The sequence below is a fragment of the Lycium ferocissimum genome, chromosome 2 (assembly GCF_029784015.1).
Source record: "Lycium ferocissimum isolate CSIRO_LF1 chromosome 2, AGI_CSIRO_Lferr_CH_V1, whole genome shotgun sequence".
NCBI lineage: Eukaryota > Viridiplantae > Streptophyta > Magnoliopsida > Solanales > Solanaceae > Lycium > Lycium ferocissimum.
Window position 1 is genome coordinate 65,650,864 of NC_081343.1, and position 26,649 is coordinate 65,677,512.

The 26,649-nt window shown below is 34.2% G+C and overlaps 4 protein-coding genes across 4 annotated transcripts; 2 read left to right on the forward strand and 2 right to left on the reverse strand.

The window, feature by feature from the left end:
- Positions 1-4,705: 4,705 nt before the first annotated feature.
- On the forward strand, positions 4,706-6,966 carry LOC132046869 (protein DETOXIFICATION 48-like). Its single transcript, XM_059437674.1, has 2 exons — positions 4,706-5,424; positions 5,514-6,966. Exons 1-2 carry the CDS (start codon positions 5,320-5,322, stop codon positions 6,894-6,896), a joined length of 1,488 nt encoding a protein of 495 aa, XP_059293657.1. The 5' UTR covers positions 4,706-5,319; the 3' UTR covers positions 6,897-6,966.
- Positions 6,967-7,167: 201 nt separating this feature from the next.
- LOC132048327 (cell number regulator 2-like) lies at positions 7,168-10,077 on the reverse strand. Its single transcript, XM_059439233.1, has 3 exons — positions 9,184-10,077; positions 7,746-7,955; positions 7,168-7,488 (listed from the first exon to the last, which is right to left on the reverse strand). Exons 1-3 carry the CDS (start codon positions 9,440-9,442, stop codon positions 7,409-7,411), a joined length of 549 nt encoding a protein of 182 aa, XP_059295216.1. The 5' UTR covers positions 9,443-10,077; the 3' UTR covers positions 7,168-7,408.
- Positions 10,078-14,924: 4,847 nt separating this feature from the next.
- Positions 14,925-16,065, forward strand: LOC132046870 (uncharacterized). Its single transcript, XM_059437675.1, has 2 exons — positions 14,925-15,594; positions 15,692-16,065. Exons 1-2 carry the CDS (start codon positions 15,106-15,108, stop codon positions 15,770-15,772), a joined length of 570 nt encoding a protein of 189 aa, XP_059293658.1. The 5' UTR covers positions 14,925-15,105; the 3' UTR covers positions 15,773-16,065.
- Positions 16,066-20,255: 4,190 nt separating this feature from the next.
- On the reverse strand, positions 20,256-25,421 carry LOC132046871 (B3 domain-containing protein Os01g0234100-like). The gene is made up of 7 exons (XM_059437676.1): positions 24,929-25,421; positions 24,740-24,838; positions 23,545-23,576; positions 23,279-23,441; positions 22,981-23,187; positions 21,358-21,448; positions 20,256-21,248 (listed from the first exon to the last, which is right to left on the reverse strand). The coding sequence occupies exons 1-7, from the start codon at positions 25,130-25,132 to the stop codon at positions 20,512-20,514; spliced, it is 1,533 nt and encodes a 510-aa protein (XP_059293659.1). The 5' UTR covers positions 25,133-25,421; the 3' UTR covers positions 20,256-20,511.
- Between the last annotated feature and the right edge of the window lie 1,228 nt (positions 25,422-26,649).

The following is a 26,649-nucleotide window of genomic DNA, read 5'->3' on the forward strand; positions in this document are numbered from 1 at the left end:
GGTGCAAATGTACCCCTCAACTTTGCGATTTAGAGTAGATATACCTCCGTTTAAAAAGTGATGTATATATACCCTTGCCGTTATAAAATGGTGCAAATATATCCCCGCCGTTACACAAATAGTGCAAATATACCCTTTTTAGTAACGGGATTTTTTTTTAAAAATCATCTAGCTTATTTTTTAATTAAAAAAATGCCATGTGGCTTAAAAGAAAGTCTACTCATTTTTTTTGAGTAGACATATTTTTCTAACGCCACATGGTAATTTTTTTTCTGGTGGGCGGGGTCTGGTTAGTTTAAAAAAATATTTTCGTGACTTTAAAAAAAATAAGTCTACCATTTTTTTAAACGAACTAGACCCGGCCCACCAGAAAAAATAATTATCACGTGACTTTAGAAAAATATGTCTACTAAAAAAAAATGGGTAGACTTTTTTTTAAAGCCACGTGATTTTTTTTAAATTAAAAAATAGACTAAATGATTTTTTTTAAAAATTCCGTTAGCAAAAAGGGTATAGTTGCACCAATCGGCAGGAGTATATTTACACCACTTTTATAACGGGGGGTATATCTGCTCTAAATCGTAAAGTTGAGGGGTATTTGCACCTTTTCCCTTTATAAAAAGGAAGAAAAGGTCCAAACTCTTTTTACTATTTATGATTATAAGAAAGAAGAACAGGTCCATTCTTTAATCGGATGGGAGGTCTAAAAGAGGTAGAATTATTTTCCCCAATCTTAATACTTCACGATGTACCATTGCTGCCCCTTTCAAGAAAGTACTAGTATAGCCGAATAGTTTGCCTTCCAATATTTTACTGGGTAATTTCACAGATGGTCGCTCAATTTTTACTTTATTGTACAAGCAACAACATACTTAGTGTAATTCCCCACAAGTGGGGTAAGAAAAGAGTCACTCAACTTTAATTAAGCATCACAGAAAGTCACTAAATAACTTTTTGTAGTAAAGAAATTATTCAACTTTTACGTCCATTGTCACCATGTCTATTTTCTTTCCTCTTAATGACTTTCTGGGATACTTAGACAGTCAATTGGCTCTTTGGTTACAGAAGATAGTTTACTGACATTTTATGATTAGGTAAAGTTGAGTGACTTTTTTATTACAAAAAATGGTTGTGGAGTTTATTTTACAGTTGTTCAAGAGATAGGAGTTCACTTTTTATGGAGTGCACTCCTTACATCATAAATAAAATACTAAGTAGAAAGTATGGTGCCCCAGTAGATACTCAGACCGAATTTATTTCTGCCGATCCAGATGTGCCAAAGATTGATGACTATGAAGGTTTAGTGTCTTTGGTTAAATAAAGTAAAAGTTGAGTGATCATCTATAAAATTAACCCTATTACTAAACACAATATTATTATTGTTTCCTTCGTTGTCCACTGTACGTGACATTTATTATGAGGTGCTGAAGCTAACACATTTGCTTAGTACTACATAGACGCTCAATATACAAATCTTCCATCGTGAATGCCTTGTGCAAAGAACTCTAGGAAAGATAGAATTTATGATGACCATTCTTTTAGAGAGAAAAGAAGGTACGTAACGAACTTGTTAATCTCCTCTATGGTTCTGTATATTACTATCACATATATTTTGGAGGGTTTGCTAGAAAGTGTTCGGCCTATGCCTCCACCAGCATGTCTTAATAGTGGTTCGGATATTTAGAGCATAGTGCATTGCCAATAAATGACAAAGATGGGGGAGTTGATTTGGCAAATCCATGCAGTTGGGGCATCACTTAATACCTTTCTTTTCTGAGCACAAACTTGCAAGTGTGATAAGAATCATCAAGTTCATGCAACAATCAGGAGTATTCGGTCCCCACATCTGAAGGGGACATGCAAAGCAATGAACCTGAGCAATTGGTTGATGAAAATTTCCACTGAAACAGGGAGTATCACGTGAAATCTGATTGCCAGTGCATTGCCTGTTCCGGGCAATTTAGTCTAATTGTTTGTTGTATGTCTCTATCTTCATCAACTGTGGGAGATATTGATAGAGATAGATCCTGTCTTATGGAAGGGAAGAAAGGGAACACAGATGAAGATGGACATTATATGGTCCCTAAATTTTATGAGAAAAAGGGGAAATATCATCGGCACCTTTGCCATGGATTTCTTCTCCTGATACAACAATTTAGCTGGTACTAAAGTGGCCTACCTATGCATACTGCTTATGACTTAAAAGAGATTCATCATCTTGGCTTCCGGCAATAAAAGGGTTCTCTTAAAACAGTATACTGCTAATTTATGACTTGTACATGGCCATGATAATCCTACTTAATTCATGTTATTCAGAATTTAAGCTCTATAAATTCAACCTTAAAGATTTTATGCATTAAACCCTTTTAAAATAATGAGTTCAGATTTATTATTTGTTGCAATTTTAGTGGATTTTTAAACATAGATTTATGTTCCGAAATTACTTGGTTCAGATGAATTCAGTGCCACGAGGCTAGTTGCATCCGCTTGTGGTTGCAGTTTAAATTCATAACCAGCAGGGGTTGCTGCAGTTTAGATAAGTTGATACGTAAAACATTCGATATAGGTAACTTTCACTAGTCACTTGGTGCTACGGACTTATGGTGCAAGATGCAGATAAATCTCAAGTTTTTGAGAGAAAAACAAAAATGGTTTTTTAGGCTGAGTAGTGATCAAATTAAAGGATATTTCTGCATTTTGATATTTTCTGAAGCAGAATATCACCCTCTTTAATGCTTAGAACCTAGCTATTCATATTGCCTCTAATTCCTATATATTCTTAATTTGCATGAACTTAATTAGTAAGTAGGGGTGTCAATGATTCGGTTTGGCCATTTTTTGGCAAAAATTTATACCATACCAATTTTTCGGTTACTCTACTATATATGACCAAAATTAAACTTTTGAAAATTGTCCCAATGAGATCGGTTTTTCTTCGGTTTCGATACGGTTCGGTTAATTTTCGGTATTTTTTGAAAAATCACCTAATGCAATACAAAAAACTAGGATTAAAAAGTTATGGAAGAAACAAGCTAAAAACACTACATTATTGATGCTCACAAATACAACTACATCCACTTATAACTTATAAGGAACACACTACACTATAAATACGTATATTCGTTACTTCTAAAAGAATAATAAAATTATTAAAAAATAGAATTATACAATGGATTGATGGATCTTGCAGGTAGCAAGGCAGCAAACCAACAATTGTATCAAAACATGATAATTGGTGTTTAAAGATTATATTTATTATAAGAAATTATTGAAAAGTAGAACTATATAAATTAATTGTCATATAGGTTCCAGTGACAGTGGAAAAAGAGTCATTGTACTTAAAATATTAGTTAAAGAATTTGCAATATGAAGTTATATGTAGATACAACCATTGCTAATTGGAATAAGAACTTTAAAAATTTAGAAAAAATATAAACAAAAAGAAGAAGAGGAGAAACCAATTCCTTTGGAGCAGTTGATGATATTATCGTGTAGTAGCGTTCAAGATTTTATATATTTTGTTTCATTAGGGTCGAGGGGTAGGTTTAAGTTTTAGTTATAGCCCTCTCCATTTAAATCCATCCCAAGGACAAAATATCTAAAGCTATGTATTATAAATTATGATATATAAAATATACTTCTACATAAGTATTTATTCGGTTAGGTTCGGTTCAGTATTTTTTCGGTATTTTTTATAAAATAAAAAACCCACCCTGATTATTCGGTACGGTTATGAATTTATTTTAAAACCTTCAATTTTATTAAAAAGAACTTAAAAATCGATTCGGTAAGATACGGTTGAATCGGTTTTTGAAAAACCGTTGACAGTCCTAAGTAAGCAAGCCTTAGGCCACCGTTAACGTTGTGTCTAGAACTATAACTAAACATCGATTAGTCTATGTGAGTTTTTTTTCTATACCGACGAAATAGAATGATTAGGGTCTCGAGAATTTGGCAGTTAGGCAAAAGTTTGAGTGGTTAAACTTACGTTTGTACGAAAATCTGTTAAACTCCAGTCCAAAGTCGCACGTGCAGTGGAACATATAACTTGACAACCTTTTGCCGTTTGGATCTTCATATTTATTTATCTTCCATGGCTTTTCTTATCAACGAGAGGGTATGTGTGATTACACGTGCAATGCTTTGTCAGAGTTTTCATATACGTGGTTTTTACCATGCTACAACGATGACACTTCCCTTCTATTGGATCGCTCAAATCCTCACCCACAGTTGTAAATCCCCAGATTATCTGGAGTTAAATAAGAGGGCCTAGTTATTGGATTTGGATTTTCGATTCGAGTTTATGGTAACTCTGGAATGCATTTATTACTATTAACATTTATAAGTGCTTTAACTTACCTATTCACTTTTATTTTCGAAGCGAAAAAAGAGAGAGAAAATAATTTTCTTATCCGCACTTTAGTGTAAATAAGTTTTATACTATTATTGTGGGAGGTAGTCATTCTTTCAGATTTGGTCATCGAAGTGAATGATGTATTCTAACTAGTTGTTGCAAGTTACTTCATCTTTGTCCCCCCAAGTACTGATTCTCATTTACTATGGATAGTAGTTGACTTATAAATAATTTGATAGTGTAAAAATTATTTCACTATATTTTAATATTTCTGTTAACGATGATGTTTGAGTCAATTTGCGTGCATCCTAATTATTTTATCGAATATTCATTACATCTGATCATCAAAGAAACTAAATAACTCGCCCCTACCAAGAATTAAGCTAGGCAGGCGAGAAGAAATGATAGTGTGAAGATATTACTCCAATAAAAGTTTAAAGTGAAAAAGAACTAGTAATAATGAGAAGCACAGAAGGCAGAGAATCTAATGACGAAGAGTAGTGATGACAGCTTACTGAAATTTGGCATTTGCATGAAATCCAACAAAGATTTGGATTCAAGTCGAGAACGGACAAAGTTCTTCCCCATGTACACCTTCCACCTTATCTTTCCTCTGTCTCACTCTCTCCATTTTAAACCACCGAACCCACTGTGTACATATCAACACTATGTACATTTGCTCATTAAATAGAATTTGAAACTACTTACTACTAGTCATTCCAAAGCCTGATGAACTTGGATTCTCTTATCTATATATATTTCTAATTTGCTATCACAACACACGACCACCCCATCTACTCTGTCGCTTCATTCTTTTTCATTGAGAAGATTAGAATGTCTATTCCCCTTGTACTTTCACTGAGTCCTTTCTAGTTACACTGTTTCTCTAGTACATATAAGTCACAAAGCAAGAAGACATACTTCATATATATATATATATATATATCTGCATTTATAAACTTGTGATGGCTCTAGCAACTTCAACAACACCTCTGCTGAATGATCCCAGTATTCCTATGTTGAAATCAACTCATGAACAAGAAAAAAAGCATCCACCAACCATTTCAGAGGTTAGCCTTTTTAACTCCTTTAAAGAAAAAAATGTTTAGAACTTAAATGGCCATTGAATCTTGACATTAATTTTAATATTTGATTCTAGGTTGCGGAAGAGATCAAGTTGCTATATTCAATAGCATTTCCCATCATTGCTGCTGGATTGCTTATATATGGAAAATCAATGATATCAATGCTGTTCATGGGTAGATTAGGTAAAGAAGAACTTGCTGGTGGATCTTTATCTATTGGCATAGCAAATATCACTGGCTACTCTGTTCTTTCTGGTCTTGCTATGGGTATGGAGGCTATATCTTCTCAAGCTTGGGGTGCTAAGCAATGGCCTCTAATGGGTCAAACTCTACAACGTACAATCTTGATTCTGTTATTTTCATCCATCCCCATTTGTCTCTTGTGGCTAAAGATCGAACCTTTACTTCTTTTATGTGGCCAAGATCCAACCATTTCATCAATTGCTTCTACTTATCTAGCATTCTGTCTTCCTGATCTTTTCTTTCAATCCCTTATCAATCCTCTCAAAATCTACTTGAGAACTCAGAATGTCACTTTCCCTCTTACTTTTAGTGCTGCTTTTTCACTTGCCCTGCATGCACCTATCAACTATATCCTTATCTATAACCTTGGCCTTGGCATTAAAGGCGTCGCTATGGCTGTGGTGATAGCTGATTTCAATCTACTCATTGTTCTTTTTCTTTATGTTAATCTTTCTGGTGTTCATAGAAAATCTTGGCAAGGTTGGTCAGCTGAATGTTTTGATGGGTGGAAACCAATTTTGAGTCTTGCAGTTCCTAGCTGCATTTCTGTATGCTTAGAGTGGTGGTGGTATGAATTGATGATATTGTTATCAGGGGTACTTTTTAATGCTGCAGAGGCGGTGTCTACTATGGGAATTCTAATACAGGCAACTTCACTTGCTTATATATTTCCATCGGCACTAAGTTTGGCTGTTTCCACAAGAGTTGGAAATGAGTTAGGGGCAAACCAACCTAGTAAAGCAAAGACTTCATGTCATGTAGCAACTTTATGTGCTATATTTACTAGCTTCATAGCAATGCTTTTTATGACAACATTTAGAAATGCTTGGGGCAAGGCTTTTACGGATGACGAGGCGATTTTGTCACTGACAGCGGCGGCGATGCCGGTCGTGGGGTTGTGTGAATTGGGCAACTGCCCACAGACCACCGGTTGTGGTGCTTTGAGGGGAAGTGCAAGGCCAGCTTTGGCTGTTCATATAAACTTGGGCTCTTTCTATGGGGTTGGGTTGCCTCTGGCAATTATATTGGGCTTTTTTATGAAAATGGACTTGTTGGGCCTTTTCTTGGGCTTGTTGGCTGCTCAAGGTGTTTGTGCATGTCTCATGGTTTTTGTGTTGAGTAGAACAGATTGGATGATGCAAGCCCAGAGAGCTAGAGAGTTGATTGGTATTGATGAGGAGGATGAAACTATATCAATTAAAACTGTTTACTAGAAAGTAATATGTTTATCTGTTTTTACTCTTGTATACTGATCTATATATCAGAATAGGACAGTGGTATGTATCTTCCTTTTCCTATTTCTTGATCTTTCTTGTTTCTCTATTTTTTCCCTTTATTTTACTTGCCATAGGTGGTAGGCGTTTTCAAACTTAACTAGCTTAGGTCAAAACTCATAAGAGTTTGATCTTTAACAGTAACGAGAATAATGAAAAGTGATATACCCATAAAAAGGAAAAAATAATGAAAAGCTTAGAATACGCTCAACAAGGAATAGTGCAATCGCATTTTATGTTATACTGTTAGCATATATAAATTTAAATCAAAATATAATTTCAAACTAAATAACATATTGCCAGCTTGACACTTCTTAATTCTAAAGCTTGTCAAAGTTAAATCATCTTATTACAAGGGAATCAGTTGCCATAAGAAACAATTTGGCTGCAGGATACTAATCCCTTAATTAAGTACATCCAAATTCCAATTACCAACCGCAAAAGTAAATATTTCACCTGGTCATGCCTGCATGATAAGGGGGCATGGTAACTGCCCCTCCCCTGCTTTGTCTTTCCATATTAGCTTGCCACCCTACAACACATTTCCAATGCATTATTGTCAATGTCGCGAAAATATATACTCCTTTAAAAAACTAACCTATTAGATTCAGGATTTTAGTTTATGTACTTACAATATAAAGATTTTTCCACTATCAATATATTTTAATCTATTATAGATCGATAAGTATTTATCTAAATATTTACTTTAGAGATTACGTGATTGTGCATAATTGTAAGTGCATAAACTTAGATACTTGAAGATTTAAAACGAAATGTGAGATAATTTACCTATTCCCATATCAAAGCCACGGTTCTTAAGCTCTCTGTATTCTTGGCAAAGAGCACAAGGTTCACAGAAAACGTGTACAAGACAATCAACACAAGGTGCCTCTTCCAGATCATATTGCCCTCTCATTTTGGACCTATAGAAGCAGGAATATAGGCTTGGAAATCCTGTCAGTCCCAGCAAACCATATAACGCACCTCTACCCGCACATGCTATCATCAATGCCAACACAATATCATGAACTTAGTTCAATACAAAGATCGGTACGAGGACGACAATTTCTTAAAAAAAATTAAAAAAATTACAAAGATTCTTTTTATAGAAATTTTATTCTTAATTTTTTTTTTGGGTGTTTGATTAACAAGTAGAAAATGTTTGTATATAGAATAAAAAGTAAGAAGAAAGGACATCCAGTGCACAAAGCATCCCGCGTTAGCAGGGTTCGGGGAAGGACCGCACTCCAAGGGGTGTGATGTAGACAACCTATCCTAATGTAAGCATTAGTGACTTTTGATATTAATACATAATTGTATCGAATCAAAGAGTATTTTGATAAAACTTTTTGAATGTTAGAGGATAATGATAATGTCTAAGGAGCTGTTTGGACATGATATGAAATCCGTGATTTGAAGTTAAAGTTTTGTTGGACATGCAATTTAGATTTCTTAAGTTGCATTTTTTTTAATAGACATAAAAAACCCACAAGTTGTGAAAACCGTCAAAACTTTCTCAATTCCTATACAATCGAGCAAATTATAGTTCATAACAAAATTAATACCATGATACTAGAATGCCTTTCTAAAAAATACAACATCAAGTGATCGGACATTAGTTTAATAAAAAGGAAAATTGAACATGAGTTGTATAAGTAAATGCAGTTGATAAATGGTAAATTTGTTATAAATATAATACCAACTTGCAGATCTTTTAATATTTGATATAAATTGTTGGTAAACACGATTGATAAATATATCAACCAACTTACTGATGTTTTCTACAAAATATAAACTTATGGGTCAAGTTCTATATTTAAAATAATTTGAAATTATGATTTGGAATCTCAAATCATGCCTTTTTAGAGAATTTAGGGTTTAAACTCATCATATGAAGTTGAAGTTGAAATTTTGTGCAAATTGCATAAACAACGCTGATTTGAAATCAAAATATGAAATCATCATTTCATATCGCATGGCCAAACGCTTACTAAGTGTTAGGCCAACAAGAGGGTGACCCACTTTATTCGTCAACAAATAGTATGCAATATAAAGTCTGAATAGTTGTAAGGAAAATGACTTTCGTTTCGTATTTTCTCGTAACAAACATTCAAATGATTTCTCTCATGAAAACAATTTGTCTAGAAAAATGACTTTCGGCGTACTAAACACACACTTAAAACAAAAACGCATCAGAATATCATATTAACATAAATTTGACACTTACAAGTAGTTCCTTTGTTTAGTATTTCAGAGATCTGTCCAAAGGTGATACAAGGACAAACACAAGTAACCAAACAGTTAGCAGGGTCATCAAAGCAGTGGCAAAGACCGGTTGACCACGGCGCCGTGGTGGCTGCCGGAGAGTGCACTGGCATACCGGCGGCAGATGCATAGGGAGGAGCATAAGGTTGTTTCATAGGGCCTGGATGATACCCTTCAGTACCAGAGAATTTGCCGTAGTCTTGATGAACCGATGGATACATTATATTTCTTTCTAGAGCAAGTTTAATTTGAAGCAAATGAATGAAGTTCCTCTTGGTAAATGGTACAATGTCCTAATTTAACGGGTGCAAAACATCAGTTTCAAGACATATTAAAATGTCAAATACGTATCTAAAACATTATTCCCAAGATATCTTGTAAGAATTGAAATTTTATTAAGGTGACTTGCACTACGGTGAGAAAAATTATACCTCGTTCAATTTTTTTTTTTTTTCCGATATGGTCTAATTTTTCAAGTTAATTTTAACAAATTAGAGTGTACAATAAGTCTGGTGGTGTTAAAGGTTAGTATTCAAATGTAACAAATTTATAATAACATTCGTGTGAGTAAGAATTGAGCATTTCAATGCGCAATCCAAGCACCGGATCGGAACTCACTTATTCACTAAAATATTTTGACCAGTACCTTATTCTTTTAGTACAATAAAAGGATGCTTCTCAATTAAGTCTTCAAGCTGTGTCCACGTGAAATGAGAAACAGGTATACGTTGGGTTTGAGCTTAAATAATTTAATCTACTTTTTCTTGATCTTATCAATAACAAATTAATCGCGCACAAGCTTCAAAATTAGTAGTCCAAGCATAAAAGGGTGCATTCAAAATCTTTACCAAGCAATACGTAGCTTCCAAGAGGCAAAAGAAACTGCCCCATCTGGGAAATTGCCTTGTCGCTTCCTTCAGAATAACCTTCGACTGCATGGAATTTGTATAGAACTTTTAAATATTCTCTAATATCTATATATACAAAATTACAGATAGGGATGGAGTCAAGATTTTTTCACTAAGAGAATTCATAATGTAAAAAGATAACTATAAAAAGAGGCTAAGGAATTCAACATATCGTTATATACATCAAAATAATTGACCTATTTATATAATATACAATTTTTGGAAGAGTATCAATTGACTCTCATTGAACAAGGATAGCTCCGCCCGTGCATATAGAGACACTGCAGGGCCTGCAGATTTGGTTCAGCTCGTGGGAGGCCCATCAATGAGTGAAAAGCTGCTCGTTTGGGCCCAACAGCGTTTGCACATGAAAATTAAGTCCAATAACTACAAGATTAGGTGCAGAATCTGCACCAAGTACATAACATCAGGTACAAGCAGGTCCTTCAATTTAGCAAATTTATGTAAGTGGACGGAAACAACCCAGATTTGAGCAGCTTCTTGTCTGTCATTACAAATTCTCCCACAGCATTAGAATGGGGAAACAATTGTGATCCGTTTTTATCTGAACATATACTCAATATGACTCAATCTATGTGACACCATTTGATTTGACACAAAGTTTACGAATGAAAGGACTTCTGAAATTTGTAATTGAGGGCAAAAAATTTTAGAAATTTGTGTGGCTATATATCATTTCATTAAGGGTAAAAAGAGAATTTTAAAGTTAAGTTATTTCTAATTATAGAAAGTTAACATTTTTTTTGGGACAGATTAAAAATAAAAGTAGGTCACTTAAATTGGGATAGAGGGAGTAGCTATCAAGTTTTTTTTTTCCTTTTTTCTTTCTCTTTGGTTTTTGTTCGAAGTAAAGAAAACAACTCCTATTTAGGTACGTAAACCTGTAGGCTTAGCTGGTATCACTTGATCATATACGTTTGGGATCTGTATTGTACAGTAAGGGGATATTGTTGCTTTTGCTAATTCAATTGAAGGGTGAAATAAATATTTTTATTTCTCATATACATTATTCCCCTAATTACCAGATTCTTCCTACTTAATTAGCAGTTCAGGAGAGGAAATCATACAACATCCATTTATATGAATAGATCAGTGCAAGTTCCATGAATGAATAGATACTGATTTCCTATGAAAATAACATTTCCCCTAATTTTTCATGAGAGGTCTTGTCACAAGCTTCCATAGATTAGAACAACTCGGTCTACTCATTTGGAAATGGACGAATAAGTCAAATTCCTTGGCATGATACAAATAACTTGTTTCCAAGCATCTTTTTTTCCTGATATGCAGCTCATTACATACATATACATCAGATTTCGTTTCCAATTTGTATACGGCAGCCCGAGCTGTTGCCATCAATCTCTAAATCCAATACTAACTTTCACTCTTACTAAAAATATCACAGTACTCACTAAATATCGCATTACTCGTTACCCAACGAATTTAAGGACCTGCAGGGAATGACCATACCTAGGCATTCAACCAAAAAAAATCTCGCGACAATGTATAGTTTAGAAGGGTTGTTTGGTTGCAGTTTTCTAAATCCATTTTTTTGGGGTACATTTTCTATTTCCATTCTGCCTGTATGCTGTCAATTATGTCAAGCCCCTTAACTCTAAAAATGAGTGCGTTATTCTTTTCTCTCTCTCTCTCTCTCTCTCTTTTTTTTTTTTTAAATGCTCGTTTCACCTGTAGGTCACTGGTTTGAGTAGTTATTGCTTTTTGTTGGAATGGATAAACTGTATCGGTGTATCACAGTCCGTTGGAGCTCGGGCTTTCCTGACTTGTAAATGTAGGATGTTTTGTGTACAGGAATGACCTTCCTTTTTATCATGTTATTTTTCTTTTAAATCATTTGGTGTATGAATGAAAATACTTATTCAAATCCGATGTTTATATCAAACTTTATTAATTTATACCTACCTAATAAAAAGAATTCTCCAACCGGTGATTCTTTTAGTTTTCTTTTTGATAGGAATCGATAAGAAATAAGGAATATTTCTAAGGCGAATTGATTTATACTAATGTAGTAGTCTATTCCGATTTTGGTGGTATTACATAATTAATCCTAGCATAAATTCAACATAAGATTATACAGTATCTAGCTGACTGCATAAGAAAAAAAATTGATACATCATAGTATTAAATAATACCCGTATTAAGTTATGCAAGTATTTTATATAGGATAGAATATGATGTGTTTTAACAATTTTTTCATCATTAATCATTGAACAATTACTGCATTATAATTACAACATAACTGGTAAGTAAACCAAACAACCTATAGAGTTATTGGCATGTTGCACTAATTAAAAGGATTGGAAGATAGTGAACTGTGAACAGCTCGAGGAACTCTGAGCTTACTATCTGATGTAAATCCAGAGTACTTTATTTTGACTGATCCATTTGGTGCCCTTTAATTGCTCTGAATTGAAACACAAAACGCGTGCCTATTATATTTCTGAGCTTTGATTAATATAATCTACTTTTGACCCCTCATTTCAAAGTTCTAACCTTTGAATATCTGCAAAAGCTGCATCCCAACTTGTCCTATCCTCAAGCTGCCTAAATCACAAATGAGCATATTTAAATCATTAACATAATAGAAAATTAAATGATTTTACAAATTAAACTAGTTGTCATATTCTATCTTGTGCTATGGAATGAACCTTCACATAGCTCGATCCAAAAAATTAGCTCATGAGAAAAGTATTGTCCATGATCATATAATGAGATGACCCGAAGTTTAATTACATAGTTTAAAACTGAGTCAAAAGAGTTAATGCTGTTTTATAGATCAAGATCACGTGACCCCCAGGCCAGCTCATTCATCAGTGCTACTAGTAAAATACAAGTCAAAGGTGAGTCAACCATAGTAACCCATGGATGCCATCTGCAGCATCTTTCTGAATTCTGTAAGCAAAAGCCAAGCTCCCCTTTCACCCTTTGTGCTCTGATTATCTGCATTTCTCTCTGCCTGTCTTAGCTATTTGCATTTAAAACATTTTTAAGCTGTTGACAAACCCAATGACCCCTCCCCTTTATTATCACCATTACTCTCTTGTCTTTGAATCTTGGAGATTCATATCCTGCCAAGACCCCACCCTTTCACTTTGTGTATATCACTGACTTTTTCTATTTTAAAAATATTGTATGAATCCATGCCTCATCCACGACCAAAGTTTGAATGTTTGATGTACTAAAGAATGGTCAAATTTTCTGCCTATTTCTCTATTAATAGTTCAAATTTAATTTGGACATACACTGATACACAGATACACTGGATGGGCACTTAAAAGCCGAAATAAATTTTCCAACTTTTTATATCCCAATCAATTACAAGGAATTGATTTTGGGAATGAATGCACGAAACACTATATAACGGCACGTAGAAAAGATAATGAAAAAGAAATGTCATTCAGCTAAGAGAAGAAAACTTCTAAGAAAGGGGCATTGAATGAAAAACATAATGAAGTGACAAATTGGCTTCCTTCTCCATCGGATTCTATCCAAGATTTAGTGGTCAGAGGAAAAAGCACACTACATTTATCGCTCAATCCCAAAAACATGTCTAGCCAAAAACCATCACATCTTTGATTTGATGTCCATGTACATCCAACATATAGTCAAAACTCTACAAGACATCCCCTCTCACACCCCTCCTATCTTTTGCGCTAAACCCCAACCCCCATCATTCTTTCACTCATAACCAGATATTTTAGGTTTAAATTAAAAATAGAAAAATTCTCAATAAGGAGCATTTTCAAAATGAGATATTCTTAGTGTTCTAAGATAGTCTCTTATTTCAATCTTAAGGAAAAAGACGTTTGTTATGTCCATGAATCTCAATGTAAAAATCGATAAATATAGTGTGATCCTATTAAAGAAAGAATATGTAGTGAATGCATATTATATTGAAATAGATAATTGAAATTACACACACAGACATTAGAGTTCATCTCCAAAAACTAGTAATCAAATCTTCGAAAGGAAGAAGAAGAAAATAAAAAGAAAGAAGGGAGGAGGTTTTAGAATTAATCTAAACAACTAAGAAAATAAAGAGATTACTTCACTAAGATAGCCCTAATAAGTTATATCTTATTATATATATAGGCATCCTCACAAAGTGCTCATGCTCCTTCTTTTAACCAGGGTCCCAAACATAAATTTCCAGTTCCCCAAATGAGTCCTCCATCACGGTTATATTTGTTACAAAATACGTTACATTATTTAAATTTAATCAATATAATGAATTACTCTTGAAAGTTGACATCAAACAAATGTTAATTTACCTTTAGACTTGTTATCAAGAAACTTGTTCAGAGATGCCGTAGTAAAAGAACATAGGAGTTTGTTGCAAAGTATTTTGATCCCTCATTAATTAAATTAGTCTAGCTAATAAATTTTGGATACTAAGTAGGCATTTGGCCATGAAAACCAAATATTTTTCACTTTATTTGGAATTTTGAAGTAGGAGTTGAAAATGGAGTTGTGTTTGGTTATAGTTTGTGCAAAAAAATATTTGGTTGTTTGAATGTGCTGAAAGTGAAAACACGGTTCTAATTGCTTTCCATGAAGTTGTATAGTTGTATTTGAAATTTTCATGACAAAATGCTAATTTTCAAATAAAGTGAAAAACAATTCCGGAAAAAAGTGAAAAATTCTCATGGCCAAACGGGTCCAAAACGCATAAAGGGGAAAAGAAAAAAGAGCCTCTCCTCCACCCCTCCAAGACCACAGGGCCTATACTCCTGATGATATAAATACAGACATGTAGTGGTGGGTAGTAACAGAGAAAGAGGGTCCCCCTAAGAATTTATTGAAGCAAGAATTAGAAGTAGTGAGGGGTGTGGCCAGGGGTGGTTGGGTTCTTATTTTGCAATACCACCTCACACACTCACAACAGTACTACCAATATGTCCTGTTTGAAAGAGTAGTAGTAGTCACTCCTCTTCATGGCATGCTTAGAAATGTACAACCAAAATAACTCTGATGATCACAACAAACAACTTTATTCAATGAGTCCTAGAATTTCCTTCTCCAATGACTTCATCGACTCAAATACTAATTCTTCTTCTTCTCACCATCGACAACATATGATCATGAAGAATGAAAGGTCTTATAGAGATGCACCTGTTTCCTCTGACTTTGAATTCTCTGTCACTAATTATTCCATGATTAGTGCTGACGAACTTTTCTCTAAGGGTAGGTTGTTGCCCTTTAAAGAAGGTTGCTCTAGTGGACACTCTCAGAAAACTACTCTTCGTGATGAACTCCTCAATGATGACAATGATGATGAGTTTACCTTGAGGATACCCAAGAGTTCTACTAGGTGGAAGGGTCTATTAGGCCTTAAAAAATCTCATGTTGGGTCCAAGAAAATCGACAAGAAAAATGAAGACAAGAGGTCTGAAGAGCTGGCTAATGGCAGCAAGAATTCCCAGGTATGTTTATTTATGCAAAAATTAGGAACTAAGAGAGGAAAAAAATCTAGTAAAAATCCAGTATTTGATATGTATTTTGTCTTATGTTCTTTCGCAGGAAGTATACAATGGGTCTGGTAGTGGAAGGGATATGGACTTTCGTTTTAATGGAAAGTATGAGGAGCAGGGCAGTAACTAGATTTTAGAAGGTATCTTGGGGATGCAAATGTCACAGTGGCTTATGCTTTTAGTTTTGAAGTTTAAGAGAATCATATAGATTCTGATTTGTTGGATTTTAGTTCTGATCATTTACTATATTTTTAGAGCTATTGTGTTCTTTTTGCTATTTGATTCAATCAAATTATTTAAATATGTAGAAGTTGGGAGTTTTTGGCTTTATTCTTATGAACAAATGAGATTGTTGAATCAAATGGTATCTAGGTTGTATGATTTTCAGATGAAATGACAGCTATAGGGCATTTCGGCTAATAATGATTGAGAAGGCGACCCCTACTTGGACAAGCGATCAATTTTAGGATGAGAGAAGATCGATGAGAAAACATCTTGGCTTTTTCCCTTGCAATGAAATTCTTGATTTCAATCCATTCTACTCATTGATTACTATTGTTTTCGAGCATTAAGTTGACATGCTATTTAAATACTAGTGAATTCTTCTCTGCTTCCAAAATACTAGTACTAGTACTAAGGTACATTAAATATCATTCCTTATTTTTCTTCAACTATAGTATTTTTTTATTGTTATTGTTGATATTAAAAAATAGATATGGAAGTCAAGGGGTCAAAATGACAGAGGGGGAACAGCTGGATGAGGAAGAAACACAAAACTCCAAAATAAATTTCACTTTTACCAATTTGAATCTGACTCAGAATTGATAAATGTGCATTTGAATATTACAGTTTGACATATAGAGCCCGTTTGGATTCAAAACGTACTTGGCAACTCAGAAACCATTTTGCAAAGAAGCTTCCTCTTTTCCACTAGAGTATCTTTTAAGCCCCCACAAAAATAAGTTGATACACTCTTATTTCACTTTCAGCAATAATAATAGTCAAAGAAACTTCCCTATTTTTTTAATCTTTGTAAAAAATCAAATGAACTTTTGTATTTTTCTTATACATGTTTTTTTCGAGTTAAGGTAATTTAAATGGCTTAACGTTTTCAAATCTTATTGTATAATTATTTTTAAGTAAAACTTATTTTAAGACAAATTTTTTCGATAACCGATTTTTCAATATTCTACTTCTATATAACAACATTCTACCTAAACACTCAAAAAAGCGGTTCGAGGAAATTACATAACAAATTTTAGTAAAATATTTCGTAAAAAAATATGTGCTTAAAAAATAAGCCAATCCAAACGGGCTCATAATGTTCACAGCGTGGGAGCTGCCGGTCAAAACGTACTTGGAAACTCAGAAACCATTTTGCAAAGAAGCTTCCTCTTTTCCACTAGAGTATCTTTTTCCACAGCCCCCACAATAATTTTGTTACTGTTTGCTACAGTTGATACACTCTTATTTCACTTTCAGCAATAATAATAGTACTAAAGAAACTTCCCTATTTATTTGGAATCTTTGTAAAATCAAATGAACTTTTGTATCAATGTTTTCTTTAACATGTTTGGTACATGTCTTTTCGAGTTAAGGTAATTCTGGCTAACTATGCTAGGCTTAACGTTTTCAAATCTTATATGTATACTCTTGTGCTTATAGAGTAAAACTTCTCTATAATTATCATTCGTTATAATAATATTTCATTATAATAGCCTGATTTTTTCGAGAACCGATTTTTCATGTTATATTCTACTTCTCTATAACACCAGTGTCATTCATTAAAGCGTGCAGACACTCTCTGTAAAATTACCTCTCTATAATAGTCATACTCAAATATTGAGTAATAATATTTCGTAATAAAAATATGTTGTGCATAATAAAAATAAGAAGCTATTATTAAGAGTCAACTATTAATTGGGGTGAGATAAAAATAAGCCATCAATAACGACTTTTAGGCCTTACTTGGGCTGAGAATTTAACGAAGAATCAACAACAACAACAACAACAACAACCAACCTAACAACATTAATAATTAATTCTTAACAACCTTTAAAAGAAAGCCACATTATCGCTGAATTCCTTTCCTTACCAAAAGTTTGACAAATTTTTTCGTCAATTCCAGCATATATTATCAACAAAGACTAGAATTTACGAAACAATCTACAATTATAGAATTCTTATGTCAAACTTGAAATATTTAAATTATCAATTAATTTTAAATGCATATGTTCCTTAGAGTAATTCTTTATCTGTATAGTATAACTAGTTATGGATTTAATAGTAATTTATTAGTCTTTCCAATTTTTAATGGTAGCCAAAAGATGAGAAATAAAATTTTGAATGACATTTAGCAATTATAGACAAGTTTCTTTGTACAAAAATATAAAAGGAATTACATTTCATTTGAACGTATTACCTTTTTCCTTTTGAAAATATGTAGGAAATCTCTATCTAGTCTAGGGAATTTGCTCTCCATGTTTTTATTTAAATTTTTTTTTTAGTACAACTAGTTATGGATTTAATAGTAATTTATTAATCTTTTCAATTTGAAAAAAGGACAAACGCCGCCATTAAAAAAGGTTTGATCGTATCATTTCATTTAAACGTATTACCTTTTCCTTTTGAAAATATGTAGGAAATCTCTATCTAGCCTAGGGAATTTGCTTATTTTTTTTTTTGATAAAAAATATACCCTCTCATCTCTCAAATCACCTAAAGTTTTCAAATATAATAACCCATAAGATCCCCTTATTCCCCCAATTCCTCAAACTTCAAACCTACATATTGGGGGAATGAAATTATCTCTCAAAATAACCCAAAATCTTTTAAATTTTGCCCCTCATATTTGTGGTCTTTAAGTTTTGCCCATCATTTAAACTCAAGCATAAAATAAAGAAATCTAACTAAATAATAACTCATAAGATCTCCTTATTCCCAAGACCAATTCCCTCAAACTTCAAACCTACATATTGGGGGAACTAAAAGTGATCTTAAAAGTTTTAAAAAAAAAAAAGTCTCAAGTTATTATTTAGTTAAATTTATGGGTCGGGTTTAAATGATGGAATTATGCGGGTTTAAAAAAATGATTTTGGGTTATTTTGAGGGATAATTTCCTACAAAAAACTAAAGCATAATTTAGTTTTGCCTTATGTATATTTGAAAACTTAAGGATAAGAACCAAGTATGAACTAAAAGTGTTAAAAGTTAAAAAAAAAAAATGTCTCATTTTTGACCCAAAACAAGTTTGGAGGATATTTTTAGCCTTTTTCCAAAGTAGAAGGATATTTTTGACCCTTTTCCTTTTTTTTTCTTTTTTCTTTTTTCGATCTTGTACCTTGATATAGTGAACACTTCATAAAATTCTGCTTCAAATTGTTGAAATATTGCTTGCATGATGAAATATACGCTGGATGTAACATTTCTAGTATTTCAGGGGTCAATTGATTTTAAGTTCCATAGCAAATTTTACTTTTTAGCTTATCTCTAACTTCCCGAGTTATCTTTATTTTACATGTAAGCATCTTAAAACAAAATAAAAGAGATCTTTGTAAAATCATTTTTCTCTATTCACCTATAAAAGATTATGTTAGACCATTTACTCATAATTTTTTCGGGCTCCAATCATGTAATCTCTTCCCTTTACTTAGTATTTATTTCCTTTTCACTCTATATTACGCTCTTTTCGTATTAAGAGCCATTTTATTGTTAAGGACTTTGTACCGCATAAAAGGTAAGTATGTATTTAAATGCCATTGTCATCTTTCCCTTTTTCCTTTCACAGTCCTTTTATGTAAATAAAATTATAGTTTAAACAAAAAAAAAAAAAAATCAACTTACGCACGCATAGTGGCAGCAAAAACTAGTCACAATCCTTGACTATCCTAATTACACTAACATTTTTGCAAAATCAGTCTAACAGCTAAAAGATCACAATTAGGGGGGTGGTCATTATAACCCCTTGTTTCAAGGTTCTAGTTGGGTTTGATGTCAAGCCAGTTACGAGCCACCAGTCAATGATTGAAATATTTTTAGGCAAAGTACCAGAAGTGGCAGTCACTACGACACTATATGATATGAATTTGGCCATAGTTTGCGTGTCACCCAATTCCAGAACTTTTTTTGAAGATATTTTTTTACTAGGATTAGATTTTTCCTTTTCAAAGTTCTTATTACTTATTGTTTTCTAAAACTTGTGAGCTGTTCTGAAAAATATTTAAAAGATAGAACCGGAAAATCACATGTCATTAATCTGTTAATAAGGCCTTGATAAAGTATTAATGTTTATATGCTAAAGTTTTTTAAATCAAGAGTCTCAATTTACTGAAATTTTGTTTACTATTCCATCGATCCATTGGCTAATTTATAAATGTAGATTCAAAAGTGAGCTTCTCATTCTGGATTTTATCATATGAGCATTGCTCCACTAAAAAGTACGTGATCTATCAGCAACATGGAAGTTCTAAAAGAGTTTTCTCCGTTAATACAGTGTTAAGTGATTGTATTTAACAATTTCAAACATCCTTTGGAAACTTTCATATTTGATCTAAACTTGAAAAGAGCAATCTTTTTCTCCAAAAATCATCTATCTAATAAGGACAAGCAGCACAAAACTGAAACAACTATCATAGAATCTAGACTGCTTGTACGCCAGTCTTTGAAATTTTTTAGCTAGGTCTTTCAGGCTTACATAATACTTCATAACAATAACAGCAGAATTTAGCAGTCAAAGTAAAATTATCATGCCCTTCCAGATTGATATTTACTACTAAGTACAAACTAGGATATACTAACAACATTCTCCCTTTCTACCTTCTCTCTGATTTGCTGCATACACCATATAATAACGAAGAAACATAGAGAAGTCTACCATGGAGCATTGACTTCTCCTTGGAACATAAGCTCATAGCTCTCAGCTTTTGATTTCAGAGCCTCAACATCAGCACCATATTTTTCAGAAGCTTGTTTCAGTTCCTCAAGTTTCGTTTCAAGATTCCGTATCTGATCTTCAGCTCGAGACCACTCGTTTTTAGCTTCCAAGTACCTCTTGGTGTCCGAAGCGCCTTCCGAGTCAAATGCAAGACTCAGCAACCAGCGCAGACGAGTCCTCAGAAATCCAACATTCATGCCCAGAAGTTCAAAAGATTTCAGTGACTTCTCCCATATATCGAATTCCTTCCGTGGGGTGGTGAGAGTGCAAGCTCTTATCATATCGGCAATGTTGATGACCTCAAATATCATACCAGCAACCAGCTTACAATGAAGGCCTTGTAGAAGACGATCATGAAGAAAAGAACTTCTACTGCAGCATAACTTGTAGTACTTTCTCCTTATATGTTCAGGAAGTTCAGAGTCTATGCATAATCCATTCACCAGAATGTGGAACTCCTCAAGGCTCTTAATGTCTCTAAAATTAACAGCAGGTCCAAAGGACTTCGAGCCCTCTAAAATTTCTGAAGCAACTTCATCGCTGTCATTTCCCGACTGTGCCTCCAGTGGAACAAGTTGTCTACTCAGATCCGCCTTTCGCTTTCTCCTTTGCACAACAGTTAAAGGAAGAGATTTCTTTTGACGCTTCTTTATGTTATGAGCATTAGTTCCCTCTGACATGCGACAAATTGGAAACAAGTTGTTTAGAAGGACCAGAAAAGACCAAAAAATATAGTATTATGTTTTCACAGAATGTTTTGGGAATAAAATTGATTTACTGACCTGCATCACTTTGCTTGAGGGGTGCATCCAAATTTAGAAGGCTAAGAGCGCCATCCACCTCCTTTAGATCATTTGCTCTTATGACATAGACCTATGAATTCAGAAACAAAGTTTAGATAAAGATCGCTACTCAAGATCTGTGAATTTGCAGTGAGAAAACCATTTCTTCAATTTCCACGTTTCTGCTTCACTTCATGGTGAGAATTCGTACTGAGATGTCAAATCTGATAATAGGCCTAAGATGAAAACCATAATCACTTGCAATGTATTTTATCATGCTGTTAGCTGGATAACAATTCGAATAAATGGAGAAAGCAGCTTTTTCAATGGCCCTAATTCAACCAGATATTGCCTCTCAAGCCTGTAAAGTGATTAATAAAAGGATGCACTCATTGACAACACTAATAGCTATCCTCTTACTTTTGGTGCCATAAAAAGAATCCAGAATATTTTGTGGATTTTTGTTTTCACGAATAAAAAAAAGCAAGTGCATACCTGCACCCTCAATTTTAGGTACCCTGTGACCCAAAAGTTGAGTTGAAAACATGTAATTTCTCTACTAATAGTATTGCCCATATATGTGTTCCTCCCAAAAGATACCTCAATAGATGCTTGGCTTGTACATAGAAGCTCCTTAAAGGATTATGTTTGCTTGCTCCAATGTTTTTCCATCTCTATCACAGTTTAGGACAAGAACCATCCTTACACAATAGGTTTAGAATACTTGTTAATGTACGTTCTTACATGAGGAATTTGGAATGACTACTTATCTCTAGAATTGTTTTTACTGCACTTTTGATAATGTTGATGCACAATGGACCAGCAGTAGGATCAAATTTCCCCCTCTGACTTTGTTTTCAGGAAATACAATAGAGGACACCTTCACCGCTAGTTTTTAAACTACTTCCATCCTGTCCAAGAAGCACAATGCCAGAAAACTGGTGATCCACCAGAGTTCTCTCTAGTTTTTCTAATCCTCCCTTCTTGACCTCAAAATTTGCAGATTGAAACTGAAAGAGCGTTTACTGTAATAAAGTCTTCCAGGACATATTATATCAACAGACTAGAGTCAAACTCAAGAGCAGTTTCAATATTTTTCCAGCATTAATCAACAATAACCATAATTCTGCCCAAATCTTCTGATAAGAATAAAACTATCTGCAACTGACAAATTCACACTCCTGTTGCAGAATCTTGATTGACATGTGTATAAGTTGGTTTTACATGATGACATCATTCTTATACGCCACGAGACGGGAAAAAGAAAATCAATCCCACTTCTTAAGTAACCGTGGTTATCTCCTACACTTCTGTACAAGATCAACTTACAGGATAAAGAAAAATCAATCCCCAAATCAATTCTCAAGTAAACCAAACCAATAAAAGTTATCGACTTCGGGTTTTTTTCTTCATACAAAAATCACTATATGTACAAGTCCTAGAAAGATACAACTATACAATTAAGGTGTTTCTTAAGAAAATAACAAATATGTGAAATGAGTGATTAATAAAATATTCAACAAAAAAATATTAGATGATTAAGCATATGTCATACAACCATTGCAATAAGCTTAGTTAAAGCATGTTAAAAAGCATGTTATAAAAAGAAACTTGGAGTGTCACCTTGAATCTAGTAGGCTCAACTAGTTGAAAAACTAAAGCATCTCCCTCAACCAACTTGTGAGCAACAACGTACTTTCTCCATCCTGCACTAAGTCCAGTCTTTTCAGCAATGTATTTTATTTCAAATTCTTCGCCATTCTCGCTTTCAAGAATAACTTGAGTGTCCTTTCTTGGTAGATGGTTCTTGCAGAATGGCACAGGAAGTCCCTATTGTATGGATGGTACAGAACAAAAATTAGAGGGTTAAGTAAATAATTCCTTTGCTAAGTCAAAGTTAAGTTGTTTAGACAAAACTTACCATCCAAAAACAACTACCAACATGTGATCTAACTAATAATTTCACGAAACTGGGATATTCATTTCCAATACTTGACAGTAGGTCATCTGCTCGAATGATGACTGCTGATTTCATTTGGGTAGCACTTCCAGAACCATCAGCTGCAGCCCTCTCTTGTTTGGTGCTTCATGAAAAAAAGCAAATAGCTGTCACTCTCAAATACCGAAGGTTTACAAATTACAATTATGGAAGAATAGCCAAAGAAAGTATTTTACGAAAAGACTAACCTAATTGACTTACACCCAGCATCAGCTACTGCCTGCTCAAGAACAAGAGAAACAACATAAGGGAGTGTAGGAAATTTAGTACGATCACAACTAAGTTCTGAACCTAAAATTAGCATAAGCAGAGAGAATGTCAAATGCAACAGGAAGGAAAATGATATAGTAACATCTTATATATCCAGAAAAAGGGATTACTACCATGAGAGCTAATGAATGCAACAGGAAGGAAAAATGATATAGTAATAAATCTTATATATCCAGTGTAATAATGATAACTTATTTTTGTTATTCAAAATAATAACAGACATATGAAAGCTCCTTTCCTCACATAATCTGAAGTAACTTTAGATAGGCCTGGACCAATCGTAGACTCCTAGTTTGGCATTTCCTATGAACTTGAATCAAACGTTGTGTAGTAATGATAAGTTATTTGTGTTATTGAAAATAATAACAGACATCCGAAAGCTCCTTTCCTCCCGTATAGTAGTTGCCAATGGGAATAATCTGAAGTCATTTAAGATAGGCCTGGACCAATCTTGGAATCCTAGTTTGGCAAATACAAATTTCCTATGAACTTGAATCAACTTTGAGTCAACCCTGATTAGCTTCATTCATGCTGTACCGAGCTATTTAAACTGAACAAACACCTATTAAGTACCAGTTCACTTTCAGATGTAAGCATACAGAAAACCTGAAAGAACTAAATAAGAAACCTCTTTCATAAGTTCAGTTCATGAAGTTCCTAAATAAATCATCACAGAAAGAAAAGATCACCAATGTGAGTGCCTGGTGGAACAGTCAGAATAAAAGGCTAGGGAACTAAGCTAAGCGTTGTCTGGGACAAAATTTAAGGGAAATGTTGACTTTGGTAGCCAGGTTTCGTTTTACATCAGCCTGTTATCGCGTTAGTTAATATCCCAGGTCCATTCATTAGTTTAGGCAGGTTCGCAATTGATATGAGATCCTAATTGTAAACGAGAGTTGGAGATGTGACATTTTGCCAGACTGAGTTGCCCAAAATCACAATTTTCCACCAGACTTTATCAGCAAAACAAACATAACAATTGCAAGATTAAAAGCTGCAGCTAGAGCATAGCAATAAATTGGTCAAATATCATGTGACCCATAGGTCAATTAAGAGAATAGTTGCTTATGAATAGAGCAGCATATTGGTGATACGAAGAGAAGTGTATCTCACATTGTTGGATTGGACCTGTTTCTTGATTACCCTCTTCTTCCTGTAGGGAATTGTTGGAATCTGATCAATTATCTCCTTGGGCTTCCTTCTTCTTTTACCCTGAAACAATTGAGCCAGATCCAACATCAATTCAAGTAAATCAAGACAGGGAATAACAACACAAAATAGAAAAAGAAAAGAAAAGAATACCAGCAAGGAAGGAGAGGGAATCAGGGAGTTAATTGGGATGGAAGCATCAACAAGACTCAAATTGTCTTTGGGTATTGCAGAATCAGGTAACTCAAGTTGTTGATTTTCAGGTTCCTCATCAAGAACTTCCTTCTTGGGCATATCTGGGTAGGATTTATCTTCTTGATTTGGGGGTGAACTTCGATGAACTACTTTTATCTTCATTGGAATTAAGATTGTGCGTTTTGGGTTCTTTTTTTTTTTTTTTTCTTTCTAGCAGATCGTTTTTCTACCAAGACTAGAAAACAACTACTAGTAAGAGATATATAGAGCCCTTTTTTCGGTGTTCGGTCAAGGGTACATTTAGATGGACGTTTCGTTTGGTTTTAACTGTTAAATGAGAACTCCACAAGAAAACACAATTACAGATGCATTTTGTTGTTTAATCGATGCTGGATAGGAACGCGAGAACCATTTTTACTATTAGTAAAGTGCTAACAAGAGTACTGCAAAAATGGCTCTAGTTTGTTGTTGGGAAAGGGAGGGAGGGGGGGGTGGTACTGACAGAATGTCGAGGCTCTAGTTTTGGTTATTAAAGATTCCTAGCCACCTGGTTTACACGTGTAACTTGTAAAAGCTACAATTCATTGACAGTCCTTGGATTTCCTGATACTGGTGGAGAATGAGTTCTTTGCCAGTCTAGTCTAGTAAAACACGGAATAGACTTTGAGACTAATTAAAAGACCATTTAATTTGTTGTGACATGAATGTGAGTATTTTAGTCGAGTTCATTTAACATAGTTTAGTACGAGTAATCTAATCTAATCTATAGTATTAATTAGAGGATATTGTTTAAACATTTATTACCTACTGACGAGCTAAAAAGTTGGCTCATCAGTGGCTGAGTGCCTGATCCAATAACGTAGAACCCAAAAACAAATTTCGCAAGGGCAATTCGCGGGGCAGGAATGCTATTTTGGGGTGACCTTTAATTTTTTGTGTTAACGCCCGCCATCGTGCTTTGGAGTTTGAGCTTGAATAATAAAAAAAAAAAAATTCGCGAGACGAGTTTTGTAATAAAGTTAGGCGCCGGGCGAGAAAGTTGTAGAGTTTTGCAATGCCAAAGTCATTAGCCCTCGTGCATAGTTTTGCAAGCCATTAGCGCCAGCATAGTTTGCTGCGCAAACTCTACCTCAAGCATAGTTTGCAAGCCGATTTTGTAAGCCAAAGTTTGCACTTAGGCCTCGGCATGAGTTTGCAAGCCATCGAGGCTCGATAGTTTTGCAAGCCATCAGGCACATAGTTTTGCAAGCCATCAGGCATCGGGCATAGTTTGCCTTCCCTAGCGAATCTAAATCTCTGTCTTGCTAATATTATTTTTTTTTTTTGCCTGAGCGGGGGTTCGAACTCGGAACTCCTGGATTTTTAGGCAAAGGGTAAAAACTAAAGATTTCAAATTTGAGGGGCAAAAATTAAAGACCCGTGCTTTTGAAGGGCAATCCGCGCAAAAAAAAACATTTCCCAACCAGCACATAGATGTGGGCAATTTGCCCGATTGCCTTTATTCAGGGGTGGTCATTAATTTTTTCCCCTCAAATTGCTGGCCTTTAATTTTTGTTCTTCGCCTAATATCTCGAGGTTTGGGTTGGAATCCCGGGTTCGAAGAAAAAAAAAAAAAAAAATCATAAAAAATGGTTTAGAAAAATAGGCCTTAAGGCAAAGAAAAAAAACCTAAACTTTTG

Excerpts from the sequence above, each read along its gene's own strand:
- LOC132046869 (XM_059437674.1), top strand. The coding sequence starts at position 5,320 with ATGGCTCTAGCAACTTCAACAACACCTCTGCTGAATGATCCCAGTATT. Across the intron at positions 5,425-5,513 it reads ATCCACCAACCATTTCAGAG|GTTGCGGAAGAGATCAAGTT; the intron begins GTTAGCCTTTTT and ends ATTTGATTCTAG.
- LOC132048327 (XM_059439233.1), bottom strand. The coding sequence starts at position 9,442 with ATGTATCCATCGGTTCATCAAGACTACGGCAAATTCTCTGGTACTGAA. Across the intron at positions 7,956-9,183 it reads ACTAAACAAAGGAACTACTT|CATGTGCGGGTAGAGGTGCG; the intron begins GTAAGTGTCAAA and ends CATTGATGATAG. Across the intron at positions 7,489-7,745 it reads TGGCTTTGATATGGGAATAG|GGTGGCAAGCTAATATGGAA; the intron begins GTAAATTATCTC and ends AATGTGTTGTAG.
- LOC132046870 (XM_059437675.1), top strand. The coding sequence starts at position 15,106 with ATGGCATGCTTAGAAATGTACAACCAAAATAACTCTGATGATCACAAC. Across the intron at positions 15,595-15,691 it reads ATGGCAGCAAGAATTCCCAG|GAAGTATACAATGGGTCTGG; the intron begins GTATGTTTATTT and ends GTTCTTTCGCAG.
- LOC132046871 (XM_059437676.1), bottom strand. The coding sequence starts at position 25,132 with ATGAAGATAAAAGTAGTTCATCGAAGTTCACCCCCAAATCAAGAAGAT. Across the intron at positions 23,577-24,739 it reads AACAGGTCCAATCCAACAAT|GCAGTAGCTGATGCTGGGTG; the intron begins GTGAGATACACT and ends GTTCTTGAGCAG. Across the intron at positions 23,442-23,544 it reads GCTGGGTGTAAGTCAATTAG|CACCAAACAAGAGAGGGCTG; the intron begins GTTAGTCTTTTC and ends TTTTTCATGAAG.